The sequence below is a fragment of the Mercurialis annua genome, linkage group LG8 (genome assembly GCF_937616625.2).
Source record: "Mercurialis annua linkage group LG8, ddMerAnnu1.2, whole genome shotgun sequence".
NCBI classification, from domain to species: Eukaryota; Viridiplantae; Streptophyta; class Magnoliopsida; order Malpighiales; family Euphorbiaceae; genus Mercurialis; species Mercurialis annua.
The window spans coordinates 3,906,851-3,925,881 of NC_065577.1; the positions used below are offsets into that span (position 1 = coordinate 3,906,851).

Consider the following 19,031-nt stretch of genomic DNA (forward strand, 5'->3'; position numbering starts at 1 on the left):
ATTTTTTGATAAATATTAGGCTAGATATTATTTTCTCATAAAAATATCACGAGTTTTTAAAAAATTCCAATAATCTAATTTAATAATGAAAAAACATTCTTTTAATATAAAGTTATCATATTTAAACACATTTCATAGAAAAAAGTCAACTTATGCTCATATATAAATTTTCATTAAAAGTTAAATAATTGTTCTTCGAATATAGGTAACAACATCTCTTTATGACACCGTTTGAATTGAGGGTTTTTAAAATTCATGAATTTTATTAAAATCGATGGATTTTAAATCAATGGAATGTAAATCCATTGATTTTAAAATTCCATCGTTTGGATTGAATATAAAATCAATGGATTTTTAATACTCCCTCCGTCCCACTTTATAAGTCCCATTTGACTTTACACACAGATTAATTATTCTTGTCTTTTTATGTTTTTTCATGTTTTGCCCCTATTAATGATAGTGGAATTTTCCATAGAACTCTTTTAAGATAACTAAAATAAGGGTAAAATAGGATATTCAATGCAAAAATATTCTAAAAATAGTAATGGGACTTTTTAAATGGGACATCCTAAAATGGAATATGGGACTTCTTAAACGGGACGGAGAGAGTATTATTTATGGAAAATAATAAATAGTATAACAATCCATCATCTATAAAAAATGGAGGATTTAGACTTTTCCACCTAGTAGGTGGGAAATCAAAACCCTCAAAAATGATGGATTGTAGAAAATGAGGGAATTTATAAATCCATAGATTCTATTAATTTTTTTTCTAGGCAAACGATGGATTTTGTCCAAATCCATGGATTATTTAGAATTCATCGTTTAAAATCCATCAATCCAAACGGTGCCTATAAAAAAATAAAAATAAAATCACAAATACAGTTAAGAGATGAACTAAAATTAAGATTTTTAGTTAGTAAATCTATCGACGAGACGTATCAATTTCAATATATATATATATATGCAGGATTCAGGGTTCAAATACCTTTTGGAGTTGAAAATCAGTTTAAAGATTTTTGTAATTTATACACATTAATGTTGGTAAAAAAACTTTTTATATAATTATACACATTAATATTTAAAGATACATTAAGTATATCAGTCTTGATTTTTAAATTGATGTAAAGTTTAAAGATCCTTAAATTATATAACGATTTTATACCTCAGTTTTAAAATCAAGACTGATATACTTAATTGTTTGATTTTTAAATAAGGGATATCAAATTGCAAATTATGACAAACGTGAGGAGTTTTAGAGTAATTTTTTTTTATTTTATTCCTTTGACTTTGGCTAACGCCAAAAATTGACCGAATGACTAAATTGATGACGAAGTAAAAACAAAAAGTTTTATTATTTAATTTTTAAATAGGAGAGATGAAAATATAAATTATGAAGAATGCGTACTCTTGTTTTTTCCAATTTTTTTTTGTAAATATAAAATATAGTTGTTTTTATTGATAATATTATTTTAGCATTTATTTAAATAAAATTTTATAAATGTTGTTGATTTTATAAAATGAAAAAAATAAAATTTATTAGAGTTAAATTATTATGGTTACTCATAATTAGTTGGACTTAATTAAAATTAATTAGGTGTTCCCCTCTCTGTTGCACAGGGATGAAAAGGATACAAAGATGCAAAAATTCAGGTTTCTTGTACTGATTTCGATAAAATGACTTGTTTGGTATTTCTTGCTAAGTTGAAGGGGTGAATTGATCCTTTGTCCAAAATATTATAGTGAGATGTAGACAGCTCATGTTCAAACACTTGTTCAGTTGTTCCATGATAATCAAAAACATCAAACTATTAATCATTTGATCAAAGAGAAATAATTTGCTATCAAAATGGAAAAAAATGAAGCACAAAATAACAATCATATTGAGGGTGAGACAAGTTCTAAAGATGGTTCGATTTGTGGGTATGATTCACTTCACCAGCTCCTCAGTTCCAATCTCAAGCCTCATCTTTTCAAGGTCAGTTTAACTGCAAATTTTCTTGAATTTTTTTGATGGGTTTTTAATAAGATTTAATCTTTTTAGTGATTCAATTATGTGGGTGGAGTTATAACCTGGAAAAGATTTAATCTTTAATGTGATATGATTGTTTTTTATTTAGGAAGTTAGCCGTTTGCTTCAAGGACTGAACTGTGGAGCGGCGGTTGAGTCTTTAGCGCTTGCAGAATCTGCAAAGGCTCTATCTTTAAAGCATGATTTTGACCTCCAGGTAATAGCTGGTTCCGCACAGTCGCTTCATTCAATCAACGTGGCTCATTTCAGAAACATTTAGGACACTTGACATTTCGAACATGAAACTTCAGTTTTTATATAAGAAACCCTAAAATAACACCGTTTGTCCGTGTCCGTGTCCGAGTGGTTCAATGTGCTTGCTAAGTTGCTAGGAGCTTAATGGTGGAAAATTTTGAAGAATAAGATTCATGGCATAGTGTTGTGCTGGAACATGTGATTTGATTTATTGGTGTTAAATGTGGGTCTTCTAGCTTCTAATGGTACTAATGGTTAATGTGTGCTCTTAAAGGATGCGGCTTTATTACCGGCGTCCTCATCACTGGGATGCCTAAACATTTGGGAGGGAATTGACAACTCGGGATATTTTCGTCTGAAAAATTAGATCTCTGATTGAATTGAATCTTAGGTCTAACAACATTTATTGCTTGTTTCGTCATGTCGCTATTCTGAACTGGATGTTACTCCATCCAATTTATAGTAGATCACGATATTCCATTCAAATATATGTTTATACATCATAGTGTATGAACCTAGATTATTTAGTGCCTTTGAAATGTTTAACCGCGCATGTTTGTAAACTTTGTAGAGTTGAGCACCTTGGCAGTTAAAACTTTTGGGCGAAAGCCTTGCAACTTGAAGACTTCCTTTTTTTTGGCCCCAGCTCTTTCTCCTAAGATGTCAAAATTTATGTCTCGTTGCTTGGCCAGATGTAGACAAGCACTTCATGTTGCATTGTAGGATACTTTAATCATCAATGTTGCTGAAGCACTCATCTATCCATGATGCAGGCTTTTTGTTTTGGCGCTGACAAAGAGTTTATAAGACAACCTCGAATAGTTCGAGTGGGTCTAATTCAGAATTCTATAGCTCTTCCAACAACTGCCCCTCTTTTAGACCAGAAGAGGGCTATTTTTCAGAAATTGAAACCGCTGATTGATGCTGCTGGTTCTTCTGGAGTGAACATTTTATGCTTGCAAGTAAGTTGCAAATTGAGAATTCAGGATCAAATTAACCCATTTACTGATTTCCACAAGTACTGAAAGTCTAGTCTCTTTAAATTTTCTTATCTAGGAAGCATGGACGATGCCATTTGCCTTCTGTACCAGGGAGAAGAGGTGGTGCGAATTCGCCGAGCCTGTAGATGGTGAATCCACAAAATTTCTTCAAGAGTATGCACAGAAGTACAACATGGTCATTATAAGTCCAATTCTTGAAAGAGATATTAATCACGGAGAGACTCTTTGGAACACTGCTATTATAATCGGGAATAACGGCAACATAATTGGAAAGCATCGGAAGGTAAATGTAATTTTTTGTTTCTCTCTGTATCAATATATAAAATTTAGAGTAGTTTGTTGAACAAATGATGGAAATTTTTGATGCCAGAATCATATACCTAGAGTCGGTGACTTCAATGAAAGCACATACTACATGGAAGGAAATACAGGACATCCTGTGTTTGAGACGGCATATGGAAAGATTGCTGTTAATATATGCTACGGAAGGCACCACCCGTTGAATTGGTTAGCATTTGGCTTGAATGGTGCTGAGATTGTTTTTAATCCGTCAGCCACTGTTGGTGAACTCAGTGAACCGATGTGGCCCATTGAGGTTATTTTCCATCCCTTCTCTATATTTATTCTTTGATGCTTTTTGCTTTTCAATTTGCATCTATGGAGCAACAACGGGTAATAATTTGTAATTAGTAAAACTGAAAAGTTACCTCCGTCGGTTATCTTTGATAACACCCATGCAGTAGATGGCATGATTGCTTTAATGCTGCATTTCGTTCTTGTCGTGCATCCATTTGATTGCTTGTCGTGCTGTTAGGTCAATCATAGCTTTCAATAACTCGACTAACATAAAATGAATAATTTTACAGGCACGTAACGCTGCAATAGCAAATAATTACTTTGTTGGGTCTATCAATCGTGTTGGGACAGAAACATTCCCTAATCCATTTACCTCCGGTGATGGGAAGCCACAACATGCAGATTTTGGACATTTCTACGGGTCTAGTCATTTTTCGGCACCAGATGCTTCTTGCACACCCTCTCTTTCTCGTTGCAAAGATGGCTTGTTGATCTCGGACATGGACCTAAACCTATGTAGACAGATTAAAGACAAGTGGGGACTTCGTATGACAGCTCGCTATGAGTTATATGCTGAGATGTTTGATCGTTATTTGAAGCCAGACTTTGAGCCCCAAGTTATCTCTGATCCCTTGTTGCACAAAAAGTCTTCTTAAGCGCAAGGTACTGCTCAAACCTGTGATAATAAATAAGTTAGTACGTCCATGTCTGTAAATATCGAACATTATGCATCTGTTATTGGATTAGGACAGGGATGAATAATGGCAAAAGAACTGAAGAGAAACATTTTGCTACATTTTGAATACCTTCTGATCTCTATTGTTATCTTTTTGCAAGTCCCTTTCTGTTACGTTCGTTGTTTATTCGACTCTTTGAACTATATTTCTGTTTTTACGATCTTGTCATCTTTTTTCATCTAAAATATCATAGTTCATTTCTCTTTTAATTTTTTTATCAAATAAATAAATAAAGTAAATAAGATATTATCATAATGATTAATAATCCAATAAAGTACTAAACAAAACAAAAGAGGTATCCATTATTTATTGAATATCAACGTAAAAATAATCAACCAATGAAAGCTTAATATTCCTAATCAACCGATTAAAACTTGAGAATCCTACAATTACGAACAAATTTAAGCATCTCCGGGTGCAAGTAGAGTTTGCCGATAACATGAAGCATTACAACGGAAGCAATAAAGCCAATGCTCATGATCAACACAGTAGATGGAGCAATCCACAATCTATTCGTATCATCCGTGTAATTCTCGAGCATCTTCTAAGCTGCTACTATGCTTTTTCCGCCGCCTCTTTTACGCAACTTCGCGGCACCGGCACCACCTCTTTCGCCTAAAAACATCTTCTGCAATCACCAAAACACCAAATAAGTTATTCTTGATTTTCTTGTCGGACAAGAACTTCAAAGCTGTGACTAATTGGTGACGAGAACAATATGATATGCAAGAACGAAGCTTAAAGGAAAATAAAAGATGTGTTGAAGTAAATAAATAGTTTACTTGCGCTTCTATTTATAGGGATAATAATACTTCAAAATCCTACAAGTATTTGGATTTTTAAAATACAAATCCTAAAAGGGAAAGAAGATTATTCCTATTGCAATCACTCAATTAGTCATCTAGAAGTAATATTGCAGAAGCAATGGGTCAACTCGGCCCTGAAACTTGTGTATCTGAATCAAATAAATCACTTTTAATTTTCTGAAACTCTTTGAAATACAGTATTTGGATTTTTTGAAACTTTGTGACAAGTTGAGGGGGTAAATTGATCCTTTATTCTAAAAGAATCCTCCAAACCTATACATAACTAGTTCACATTCTTTCATCTTCATTTCGCTTTTAAGCCTAACTAGCAAGATGGCCAAGCGTTACTTTCGCCTTTATCATTAATTAAATAGCTAATATTAGATTAATTTATCATATTAAAAAAATATATGTATTTAATGAGCATTTTAATTTTCTATTATACAATATTAATTTTAAAATTATATCATTTTATTAGTATATGATTAATTATCTCGATAAGAATTGCATTGATAAAAATAACACTAATGAAAAATTATTATTTTGAAATACAGAGAATAGTATACATCAAGAATATTTATATATATCCTCTAAAAAAATGTTTATATATACTATAAAATTATTTTAAAAGTATCATGTTTAACATTAATTGTTAATTTAAATTGCATATTACAAAATTCAGAATCATGAAATAATTTTACATAAAATTAGTAAAAGTTATATTATTAGACTCACAAAAAAATTGATTAATTTAATTATCAACTGATTAAATATTAAATTTAAAAATTGATTGTATTTTTTGGCACATAATAATTATTATTAGTTCACAATAATTTAATTAATATTTATATAATGATGAAATTTTTACAATAAATATTTGATATTACTATGTAGAATGTTTTTTTTACAATCAGGCCCCTAATGTCTATATAGTAATATCAAATTTTACTATGTAGAATATTTGGTTCATAAAATGAGACGTTAGGGGTCTGATTGTTAAAATTGAAAGGTCTGCTTGTTCATTTTTCAAGACGTTAGGAGTATATTTGAACCTTTTCGGACGTTGAGGGTTTAATTGATTTTCGAGTCAAACATTAGTGACCCTTTCCCTAATTAATACAGTTTGCCGTTTAAACTTCTATGTTGTTTCTATCAGTGTTTTAAAAACCGAACCGGTGAGGCAACCGGTTTTCGGTTCAACCAGTTGAACCGGTTCAATGACCAGTTCAACCGGTTTAATAAATTTAAAAAAATTTAAAAAAAATTCTAATTCACCGGTTTTTTATCGGTTCAATCCGGTACGATCCGGTTCAACATCCGGTTTTTTACCGGTTCAATCCGGTCCAACCCGGTCCAACTCGGTCCAACCAAAAAGATCCGGTTTTTCGCAGTTTCCGACCGGACCACTGGCCGGTTCGACCGGTCCGACCGGGCGGTCCGGTTTTTAAAACACTGGTTTCTATCCTTGTTGGAGAATTTTTTTGGCAAAGCAGCAATTGTATTAATTTCGGTAAATAGAAGTACATAATGTTTGTGAGAACTATATAACAAATATTACAATAATAACTCCTAAAAAGGAGGCTTTAAGGACTTTTTAGCCAATTCATGGGCCATCCAAGTACACATTCGCTTAATATATGCAAAGTAAGCGAACGGTATAAAATTATGACTTCTAATATTGATGGAATATCTTTCTCGACTTATTCCACTGTCTTCGCAATTTCGGGTGATATTATTCCTGAAAGACAATAAAAAACTACAATAAGTGATAAAACTCAAAATTTTCATACAAATCATACCAATAAGTATTATTATATTATAATTGCATCAGAACTTATCTTGAACATTGCAGTAGAGGCCTTCATCAACGTACTTTAACCTCACACGGAGTACAATATCCTCACAAGGATTATACAACCTCACAAAGAGTACTTTAACCTCACAAGGAGTACTTTAACCTCACAATGAGTACTTTAACTTCACAAATTGATATGACAAATTTTATGTATAATTAATAAAATCTAAACAGAGTAAAAAATAATAGAAAATATAAAAATTGGTGCTAAACCAAAGCAGTTATTAACTTGGCTAAAAGAAAAAAAAACTTGGCTAAAAGACATGAAAAAAAAACGGTTACTAAATGTTTTTAGGGTTGCCATATTCGTCATTCTCGTAATTATCAAAACTCTTAAAAATGGTGTATTCTCCTAATAAGTATGTGACCATGCATTAGATTAACAAATAATATTAATAAAAAGCAAAAAACTTGTATATTAGAAGGCAAAAGGCATCAACGTAGAGTTAGACAATTTTATAACACGGTGTTCAAGATTCAAAATTAGCGGACACATACACTTTATAATCTTCTTCATGCCTTCACTGCACTTAAATTGTCAGAATTCAAAATCCAATTAATTTCAAAGAGTACAATATGCTCAAAAAGAATGATTTCTTTTATTATGGGTTCATTCTTATAAACTTTTATTTAAAATTGATATAAACGGCAAATATTTGAAGTTATACCCAATGATAACTATAAAATGTTAGAAATCATACCTGAGAATGATCAAGCCATTGCATAAGATTTTGATGTTGGTGGTATTAAAAAGGATGAAGAATTGTGATGGCATAGATAATTCCGACCGGTAGAGTGAAACTATGTTGATAATCGTCACCATGTATGGTGGTTTCTTTGAAGCATATTGTAAATCGCCATAAAACTAATAACTGCAGGAAATTGAAGATATTGCTGCCATCAACAATGACGTCTCCAGTGAATTGCCGATCATGATTTTCGGTGTCGGTCGTCGAAGAAAAATGTGTTGGCGACAAGGGATGAGCAGTTAACTCCAAATTGAAACAATAAAAAGATCTTATTCTAAATATATTGAAAGTAATCTCCTCCAAAAATGAAGCAATTCCATCGAAAAAATTGAGAGAAAAATATGTTTACTGAAAAATAGTAATTGCTAGAATTTAACTCTCTTGGGGTAGTTACTGTTACTATTACTATGTTTAAAGGAGGGTGGTCTTAGACCAACTTCATTAACAAATATATCAGACGGTGGTAGCCATTGTTGTCCGTCGTCTAAATTGGAAATTCATTTTGTTTGTTTGATTAGTTTCGGATTGCACTGCAAATTCCTAACCCTAACACCACAGCAAAAATCTAACATTCTGTAAAGAAACGGCTCGTCGTTTGATGGACTAATGGCTAATTACAACGATATTGATGATATCCTTGCGGGGGAAGAGGTGAATTACTATAATAGCAGTTTTGAATTAAATTTTGTTTGTGTTTGTTTTTGAATTTTGTGTTTGTTTGTTTGTTTGCAGTATGTTCCGGTAGTATTTCATCAGCCGGTAAACGGAGTGCGAATAGACGACAGTACGGAAAGAGGATATGTAAGTTATTTTTGCAAGAGTGTGCGTGTGTAGAGTGAATTTTGTGGTGATAAATTGTGGTTTTTAGGTTGAACAAGGTTCAAAGTCCGAGCTACCGTTCTGGCTTGCTCGCGAATTACACTTGAGGCAAGCTGTGTCAATGGCTGTTCCCGCTTGTTTCAATCAAACTTAATGTGATTTCGAATTAATGCGGTGATTGGTGTTATATTTGCGTATTGTTTAGTTGTGTTTTGATGCTTGAACGCCTTGTATGTACAAAGACGGAGAATTATGGCTTGTTTATGCAGCCAGCCATTTGAAGCTCGATTGTTGTGTGTTATATGGGGTTCTTTTTTACTACCAGAACAAGGCTGGAAATCGAGGCGGATGCTGCTTGTGTGGATCTTAAATCTCGTTGTCCGTACTTCTATGAATTTGGATGCAAGCTAGCACCATTGTAAGATTCCATGCCCTTGTGTTCATTCCAATTATTCTGTATTGTCGTCTTTTAGTTCCTTAAACTGGACTGCATCACAAACATTAATGAGCTACACTTCTTGCAATTTTGTTTGAAAACTAGTTTTGAGTTCTTGTATACAATAACATTAGGACATTACTTTCTCGCCAACTAGAAATATTTGTAAATTAATCAAAACATCTTTCCTGCCAAGAATCGAGAATGTTTGTTTACTAGAAACCCGATTGATTCCTTAACTGATTATTGCGGTCATTGTGCAAAGTATTGGCTTGAGACATGGCAGTTATTGGCAATAAATCTCTTCTTTCTGTTCTTTTAAATTTCAACGAGGTTTTGAACTGTATTTAGTTTAGACCTTACCTTACTATGTCAAAGTTCTAAAATAAATCCTACAAAGTTTGCTCCATGTATGTGTGACAAGCCACATGTCTGGGTCCTTTCAGTAGTTAGAGGCATTGTGGGAGTTAATGAGTTACTCAAATAAATTGTGAAGCAAACATTCTAACACCGTGTTTGAATCTTGTTTCCGTATGGAGATCATATGTTGGAATATCTTCCTTTCATTTTATATTTGGAAAATAACTTCACCTAATAATAACACAACTGATATGAAATACACCCAATTACTCATACTTTGCAGAGTATTTTTGCTGTCAAATTCTGTTGTCAAAGCCTAAACCTATGGACTAGTATGTATTAATTCATGAACTATTCTAAATAAACAGGTTAGAACGGTGATATTTTTGGATGGTGCCTTTTGGTACTCACTATCAGCGGCAGTCCTACAACTTAATAGATTTCCGTTTTACTTCAAAACCACACTACTCTGTCAATTCTAACCCATGGAGAGAATTTGTAATTTTAATTATCCATTTTGTTTCCTTAGCCAATAAATTGATTAACGACTGAGGTTTTTACCCATTTGTTAATCACTGTACACAGGTGTGATAAAACAATCAGTTTGTTGCTCTCGTATGCATTTAAAATCCGGTACAAGGAGGTTCTATTTAAGGCACACACTACAGCTTCCGTATTCTTCGGAATTTTAACAAAGGAAGAAATCAATTGTAAGATTCATCAACTCTTTTAACTTTATATCTTCGATTTTTCTAGTAAAGCTGATATAGTGGTTGTGTATTTATAGTATACGAGGCAGCTCAATCCTCCATGGCAGCTTTTAAGAAATGGAGAATTGGTGGGCCTAGAATCCAGAGAGCTTTGATTCTTGGTGGAAAAAGAAAACCAGCTGAGTAGTGAGGTTTAACTCTGTAATTTAAGTGAATGGTATTGCTGTGTATGTTTATGTTTGCTGGAGGTTTCAGATATACATTGATGATGAGTAAGCAACGAATGGCAGAAGTCTACTCTGCCGATCAGAATCGTTTCTTGTTGCCTTTGGAGTATCTTAACAATGAAATAATTCGAGAGCTATTCGACATGGCAGAAGACGTGTTTGGATTGCCTAGCAACGGACGTCTGCGTTACCATGTGAGGCAGCACTTATGGAATATGCGATTTCTTTGATCAAACAGAATGGTGCAAGAGAGGTAGAACAATCCTTGTTGATTTCCATAGCTAGCAGTTGTTCATTATCATTACATCAATCAACAATCAACCAGTTACCAATTTGTAGCTTTTAAAACTTAAGATCTAGTTAGATTTGTAGGCATACATATACAAAAAGTGTACATTTTGAAATGAAATTATATTTTTTTGTATCTCCATGGAATATTTATTCTCTTTATCTTTACATATGCTGAAGTTTTCAATTGTTGCTGTTAAGGAATCAAACCAATCCTTGGTTTCTTGGAAAACATACATACTCTCAAGGATTCCTTCGTATTTTTATTGTTTTTGGAAAACTAATTCATAGCAACATTACGAGTTTACGACTGTAGGAGACTCCATGGACATCATGAATGAGCCAAGTAAATAGACTAACAGGTGGGCAACGTAGGATTGAAAAGGGACTAAAAGGTCAATTTTTTTTAAGGCATTAGGCCATTTATAGCTTATACATAAAATATTATGTATATGCATAGTTCACAGTTCTATAATTTTCTATGGAAGTTGGCCATATACCCTTGACTGAATAGAAAATTCAAAAACCAAAAACATATAATCAAACTATTGAAATTCTTCATATAAACGTATGATTAATAATTTTCAAAGTAAACCAATTACCAACTATGTTCTTCGATAATACTAATAATAAGAAGTCATATTACATCAGTAAACAAAATTTAATTCCGACTATCCCCTTTCAATATCTTCCCGGCTTCCTCAAGCTTCTTTGCGATTTCATCAAGATTTTCATCAATAGAATCTTGTTCAGCAAGCAAAGGAAGCTGGAGATTCATATCAACCTTTCGAGTTTCGTCAAGCTTCTTAGAGATTTGATCAAGATTCTTATCAATCTCATGAGGATCAACAGAATCTCGTTCGTCAAGAATTTCTTGGAGCAAAGCAATCTGAAGACGAAGCCTTCTCTTGCGATCATGCTCAAGAATGTCATCGTTTATTGGTTTCTTGGGTATCACTCCACCATTATTGTCACTAATAGTCTCTTGGATAAAGTTTCATTTAATCAAGAATTTGTTGGCTTGAATGTATCCATTAGTGGCTGACCCTTTTGGTGTCTGTAGTCCAATTCTGTTGTACATCTTTTAATTAACTGCAATATTTCCTCAGCTCCCAATTTTGTTTTGCTTGTATGCAGAGATAGAAACGTAGGGTTTTGGGTTCGACGATTATTTATACATAAACTTGTTGAAAGTAAATTATAATTATTACAGCCTTATAGGATTTGTAATAAATTTTTCCAACCAAGTTTTCTTTTCCTAATTCTCTTGTGATTGAAATTGGATTCGGACTTTAAATTCTGATATAGTAAATTTAAGGGTAAAAAAATTTAGAGAAATATTTTACACACATTAAATCTACTCATTAGTTGAAGACTCGTGTCCTTAAATTATATCAACAATAACAAGTAATTATTTGAATTTTTTTCTTTCAAAAAATTTAAGGCTTAAGGCACAAATAAGCCCTTCAACTTGATGAAAACAAACTTTATGCTCTTAAATTAATTATAAAATTGATGCAAATAAACCCTAACTCTAACAGAAAAAAGAAATTGAGCTAGTTCGAAGGTCGATTTGCATCGAATTAGAATTTAAAATATTATTTCATTAAAGTTTAAGAGCATATATGCATCTTTTATTTAAAGGCGTAACGCCTTAAAAACACTTGACTTTTTAGTCTCTTTTCAATTCTATCATTACGTTGAAAACTGGTCAATTTTATCCTATTTCACATATTCTCGTTTCAACTGTACCCTTAAGCATTAAGTTGACATTTTTTATTTGAAAAATTTTAAAAAAGTTATTCGAAAAGGTCAATTTAATGTTTAAGAGTACAATTGAAACGAGAAAATACGAAATAGGATAAAATTGACCAGTTTTCGACGTCAGGATAGGATTGCAAAGGGCTAAAAGGTCGGGTGTTTTTAAGACATTAGACCTTTATTTAATGGCGTATATGCATCTTTTAATTGAAGGCATACCTGCATCTTTTAAAAATTAGTCAGAAATTAAAATTGTTTCAAATATAATGTTTAATTAATAATATTTTTGCAATATAATGAGTAAGTGATTATTTTATAAATAATGAATAATTAATTATTTTAGAAAATAAAATTTTAATTGCTACCAATCTTTTTGGAATCACGAGAACAAAGATCATACTTAATTAGTTAAAAATTGATTATTTATAAAGTCCATTTAATTATTAAATTTTACAATAAAATAAATGGAAATTGGAATATAATCTAAATTATAATTTATATTAAAATGCGGAAGTCGATTTCAAGTAAGCCGGCCCAAACAGTCAGTGCAATTTGATTTTAAATATTATTAGCAATGAAAATCTATTTATTGAAATATTTCACTATTAATTATATATAAGATAATTATTTACTAATTATATTTCAACAATAAACTAATAATTTAATTCATAAATATGCTTATACGCTCTTGAATAAAAAATGCAGATACACCCGTGAACTTTAAGAAAAAAATACTTCAAAATTTTAATTCGGTATAATTCGGACCTTAAACCAATAAAATTGTTGCAAATTAGTCATTCAAATTATCTCCGTTTTATTTTTTAGTTTGCTTTTTATAAGCTTAAGGAAACGAATTAGAGTTCAAGGGCATAACTATTCTTTCATTAAAGGTTGAAAAGTTTATTTGCACCTTTTGCCAAATATTAACGCACTATTAGGTTTTCCTTGTCACTGGGTTAGTCAGATCTGACCTGTCAAATGCCAGGGTGGAATTAGGCTAACATAGATTATGCCACATAGGATATCATTACTAAATGGCAAATGCCATTTGTGCACTGAGAGTTTGTACGAAAACCAAACTTTTAAAACTCAAATAACTTAAAGCACACGCATCAGCCAACAAACTCAGTCTGGATTATGGATTAAAAATGTTGAATAAATTTTAACCAAACTTTGCACCAAATAAATCCGTACTTCTCCTGTGTGGCTGCTATAGTTTGTTATGAATTCATATGGTCATTATCCATTTCTGATGTTTCTAATATTACTTAGCACCAGAATCCGTACGGTTTTACTTTCAAACCCCATCTTAGCCACCACTCCTCTCACATGCCTTTGCCTCCTGCATTTCTTACTATATATATATCTCAACTCGTTATTTTATTCTCTACTCAACACAGAATATTATTCAAAAAATCTCCTCTCAGAAACCTTACCTTTAATAACAGAATGATCAGCACCAAGAAGAAGTCTCTCAATTTAGCAAATAAATGGCAGATTATACCTGCTATAAGTCGAAAACGAATTGCGCCTCTGCGAGTCATTCGGTGTAGAGACACTAACAGCTGCAGCACATCCGCGGTTACTGAAAAGGGTCGGTTTGTTGTGTACTCTGCTGACCGGGAACGATTTTCGCTTCCGTTGGCGTATCTTAACAATGAAGTTATTAGAGAGCTTTTCGACATGGCAGAAGAGGAATTCGGACTGCCAAGCAAAGGGCCTCTTACTTTGCCATGTGATGCCGAGTTCATGAGATACATCATTTCGTTAATCAAACGGCAGGTTACAAGAGATGTACAAAGAGCATTACTCATTTCTGTAGCTAGACAAATTCATCATGGAGAAACAAAGAGTCAAATACTGGTTTTGTAGTGTCTAAATAGTCGTTATTAGATTTGTAACTCAAAGCATATGTGTAAATATATACCATTTTTATCAGAACTCTCGAAATTTTCTCATTATTAGTTGCGTTTTCAAGAAATTCTGCAAGGAGCATTCAGCACATTTCGTAGAACATAAAATTTGTGCAAGCATCAAACTTCATATCCAGGATTTACTTTTTGTTGTACATCTCCATAACTTTCTAGCTCTTCTATATCCTCCGGACTTCCGAGAAATAAGGGAAGTCTCTGATGAAGCTTGACGGGTTGAATTGAGAGAATCCTGCTTTTACCATCAGAGCCTCTGCCCCCAGCCTGCTCTGCAAGAAAACTAAGAGGATTTGCCTCATAGACTAAACGTAGGTGCTCCCTTGGGTTCATTGCGACTCCACCATACATCATTGTTCGATGAAAATCAGCTACAAGCGAACATATATAACGAGCAGAATACTTCTTAGGATATCTGCCTTTTCCTTGTCTAACAGTATCAATATATCGCCTTAATCCTTCCGGCCAGTCAAAATATCTTGCATCGTTCACAGAATAAATTTGGCCTGATATAGTATTAGCAGTCAAACAAAGGATCCCAAGACTTCTTCATTAATTTCACTCTTATGCTCAAACAAGCACCACATTGTGACAGTTTGAATGTAACATGTTGAAATAATAAAGATAACGAAAAGCTAGATGTATTACCTCGAGGAGGAATCTTAATGCCCCGGTGGGTGAGAATAAAGTCTCCAGTTGAATGATCTAGTGTAAATGCATGTGATCCAGAACCAAAGCTGGCACAGAGTATCGTGGCTGATGAGTAGAGCACATAACCTGCAGCTACAAGCTTAGTTCCACTCTGCAGTGAATTTAGCATAGCCTTCTCCTCTTTAGGTAGATGATCCAGTTCCACCAAGCGTTTATATACCCCGAAAATTGTTCCTGTAGGAATGGATGCATCAATATTTCGAGAACCATCAAGGGGATCCGTTACTACCACGAACGGACCATCATCATTTAACCAAATTGGAGTATCATCTTCTTCTGAAGCCATGACGGCCACTTTTCCAGAATTTCTTAGAGAAGCCAATATGATTTCATTCTGCACGACAAAACAGGTTATCCAATTACAGAGGTTAAATTCAAATAATGCTATCTTTCACTTACTCGCTTAAAGGCAGGTAATTTAAGACCAATACTTCATTTTAACAAAACCAAGAATACAAACAACATAAAGTTCTTATATAGTTCTTATATAGTTGGAATGCAAATGATTAATGAACATTCAAAAAGAATTACTTAGTCCAACTAATGAAGCTAAAGAGCACATAGTCTAAATAAGCTTCCGCATCATCAAATAAAAAGTTACATTGACAAGCATTAGCTCCAAACTATGTAGTAACCAAATAAAAACGCTGAAACCAAAAACACTGAAATGGAAGCATTTTACGTTAAAAATATCGAGTTGCGGCCATTATAACCAAGAGGTTTCCGTGCAATGGTAGCTCCAATACCAACACAACATGAATAAAACTTCAACCACATAGCCATGTATTACAAGCTAAGTTTCGAAAACGTGTCGAAAACTTGGCATTTTGGACATGAAACTTCAATTTTAACATTAGAAATCTTAAATTAACACCGTTGAGTGTCCCATTTTCTTGTATCTGTCTTCGCGCTACATAGATTACAAGAAAGCATAACCCTATAAGTTATTATTAAATATCGATTCTACTCAAAATCGACAATTCATTATCAAGGAAACATCAATAAAACTACAGCTACATAATCTGAATTCAAACACACATTAAGGTTTCAACTAAGTAGTAGAGACAAGACAATGAACTAACCGAGACAATGTCAAGTGGCTTAGGAGCATCCCTGTCCAAACTAATGTCACCACCACTAGCTAAATTACTTTGTTTTCCAAGACTAGAATTAAAAGGAGACGCTACAAGAGCAGCAATTTTCTTGCAAGAATACTCTATATGACTGAATAACACTACTAAATCATCACCCACATCAGTTCCTCCTTTGCCTATATATTCCATTAAAGTAGGAAATTCATTGTCATCAACACTTGCAGAACTACCCATCTCAGATTTTACACTAAACCCGCCAAGAGAAGACATTTTAGGCCTGAAATTGTAACGGTTTGCGGTTAGAAATGGGATTTTTGGCGGGAAAAGATTGAGTTTTGAGGGTGAAGAATGGAACTTTAGTGGATGGAATGAGGATGAGTATATGGGTATTGAAGATGATTGCATAATATCTAAATGGTTAAGTTGTTATTAGAGGATTTGGTAAGAAAATATGTAAATTTTAGCATTAAAGATGATAAGGTTTTGCTTTTGAGGTATATGAAAAAGTAAGACTTTCTTCAATATTCAGACATTTTTTGGTTAACAAAGATCAGATATTTAGGATTATTAAGAATGAAATGAACAAAAAAATATAAAAGAGGTGAAGCCGGTTAATTTGATGGGTGAAGATTAGTTGGGTGAGGCTAGTGTAAAAACTGAATCAAACCGAATAATCAAACCCAACCTAAGTAGGGGTTTTTGACATATTTGTGTCTGAAAGACACAAATATTCCGGATTTGTGCCTCCCAACCCCAGCCCGCTATCTGAGATAGCGGGCTGCTCATTTTTAGCACCAGCCCGCCATATGAGATGGCGGGCTGGTAGCTGATAGGAGTAAAATACTCCTATTTACTCGAGTCGTTTCACTACGTTTTTATGCTATTTACCGTGCATTTTGAGGTGTTTGTGTGCCTTATTATGTGTTTGAGCTTTTCAGGGCATTGAAGTGTTTTGGAGCGTTTTTGGCCAAAGAAAGTGAAAGAATCGACAAAGAATACAAGGAGCGAAGTCTTATCGAAAAAGCCATGATTGAAGCCTGTCTCGATCGGGACAGACACTTATGGAAGTCTCCCGATCGAGACAAGAGAGGAATTTCAGGCAGTAGCTTTTGGAGAAGCTTGTCTCGATCGAGACACATTCCTTTAATGAATGTCTCGATCGAGACAAGGGTTAAACATTGGGCTCAGATTTCGAATTTTGAAGACATAAGACTTGAGGCCCACTTCCTTATTTGGCCAAACACTCATGTAATAGGTTGTTTTTTATTCCCTTTTTGGAGACTATATAAACACTTTTATCTCTATTTTTAGGGTATGTCTCATTAGTGTAGGAGACATCAATTTTAGTGTAGTTGTAATTCCTTTTGCTCTCACTTTTATGTGGGAATCTTTATTGTTCTTGGTGTTCTTCATAAAGAATTTCCAGATTTTGGGTTTTACACCCACTTTAATGCAAGCTTTTATTATTGAATCTTCATTATCTTGTTTATGTTAGTGCTCTACAACCTACTTAAGGTAATCTTTCTTACTTTTAATATGTTTATTGAATATTGTTTAGTGATTAATGTTAGAGTAGTTATGGTTTGCTAAACCCCTTGTTTGGGGGTTGCTTATGATAATTGTGTGATGATTAGTTGATTAGGGGTGGTTTGTAATTAGGGTTTGATGTGATTTTTGTGCTTATTGACCTAGGTTGGATTGATCTCATAATCTATGGTTTTTGGACTAATTGCTTAGGCGAGGGTCACTTAATTAGTCAGATTTAGAAATCACATGTTTAAGGCTTAATCACGCGAGAGCGGTTTAGGTTTTATTTGGTTATAAGTTAGCTTCGTGATTGGATTCGATTGGTATCATCGAAATCTAATTACGCGAGAGCGATTTAGATTTCGGTATATTAATCTAATTTCAATTAGCTCTAATTGCGGACTCGAGAGAGCGGATTAGGCATTTTAGAAAGACTTGACCTAAACCAATATTTCAAACAACCCCCGGTTACCTAGGATTCATAGATTTGATTAGCAACCCTTAAACGCTTTTTACTTCTTGTTTATTCCGTTGTTTAGTTAATCGTTGCTTGATAGTTTATTGTTAAATTTTAGTCTTGTTTACTTTAGTTGTTTTCAATTAATTGTGATCCAAAACTCATGCTATTTGTGTGCTAAACGAATTGAGTGACAACTAAACTCATTCTCATCATAACTCTACATTCCTCGTGGGTTCGACAACCCGGACTTAAAGTCCACTTTTATTACAAGTTGGTGAGTAAATCCGCCAACAAGTTTTTGGCGCCGTTGCCGGGGAATGAGAGCGCTTTATGATTGATTGAAATTAGTTGAAATTCGGTCGAGTTAGTTTTATTTTCTGTTTTTGCTTTTATTACTTTTATATCGTGTTTTCGTGGTTTACGCTTGGTGTTCTTGTCTTTGGTTGTGTAGGAAAATTGTGTATTTGTTGGTTGGTCTTCAATATTATTTTTATGGTGAATATATTTGGGCGTGAGTGATGGCATGGGATCCAAATTGTGAGATTTGTGGGGATTTTAGTCATATTGGAGCCGAGTGTCCTACACTCTATTCAAATTGGAATGACCATGTCAATTATGTGGGTGATCAATGGCAAGCTAGTGACCCTTGTTCCGACATGTATGATCCGAAGTGGCACAACCCTCAAAACTATGGTTGGGACAACAATTGGGAGAACTTCA

General features: G+C 33.5%; 4 protein-coding genes and 1 pseudogene across 4 annotated transcripts; 4 read left to right on the plus strand and 1 right to left on the minus strand.

Annotated features, from left to right (window-relative positions):
* Positions 1–1,790: 1,790 nt before the first annotated feature.
* LOC126660640 (beta-ureidopropionase) lies at positions 1,791–4,723 on the plus strand. Its single transcript, XM_050354219.2, has 6 exons — positions 1,791–1,978; positions 2,121–2,228; positions 3,040–3,228; positions 3,323–3,550; positions 3,638–3,862; positions 4,134–4,723. Exons 1-6 carry the CDS (start codon positions 1,850–1,852, stop codon positions 4,497–4,499), a joined length of 1,245 nt encoding a protein of 414 aa, XP_050210176.1. The 5' UTR covers positions 1,791–1,849; the 3' UTR covers positions 4,500–4,723.
* A 3,713-nt stretch (positions 4,724–8,436) lies between these two features.
* LOC126660645 (uncharacterized) lies at positions 8,437–10,944 on the plus strand (annotated as a pseudogene).
* Positions 10,530–10,888, plus strand: LOC126661484 (auxin-responsive protein SAUR66-like). The gene is made up of 2 exons (XM_050355338.1): positions 10,530–10,736; positions 10,781–10,888. Exons 1-2 carry the CDS (start codon positions 10,530–10,532, stop codon positions 10,886–10,888), a joined length of 315 nt encoding a protein of 104 aa, XP_050211295.1.
* A 2,976-nt stretch (positions 10,945–13,920) lies between the features above and the next one.
* LOC126660644 (auxin-responsive protein SAUR68-like) lies at positions 13,921–14,463 on the plus strand. The gene has a single exon (XM_050354223.2). It carries the CDS (start codon positions 13,921–13,923, stop codon positions 14,461–14,463), a length of 543 nt encoding a protein of 180 aa, XP_050210180.2.
* Positions 14,464–14,503: 40 nt separating this feature from the next.
* LOC126660641 (fructose-1,6-bisphosphatase, chloroplastic) lies at positions 14,504–16,849 on the minus strand. Its single transcript, XM_050354220.2, has 3 exons — positions 16,313–16,849; positions 15,168–15,564; positions 14,504–15,025 (listed from the first exon to the last, which is right to left on the minus strand). Exons 1-3 carry the CDS (start codon positions 16,727–16,729, stop codon positions 14,625–14,627), a joined length of 1,215 nt encoding a protein of 404 aa, XP_050210177.1. The 5' UTR covers positions 16,730–16,849; the 3' UTR covers positions 14,504–14,624.
* Positions 16,850–19,031: the final 2,182 nt, after the last annotated feature.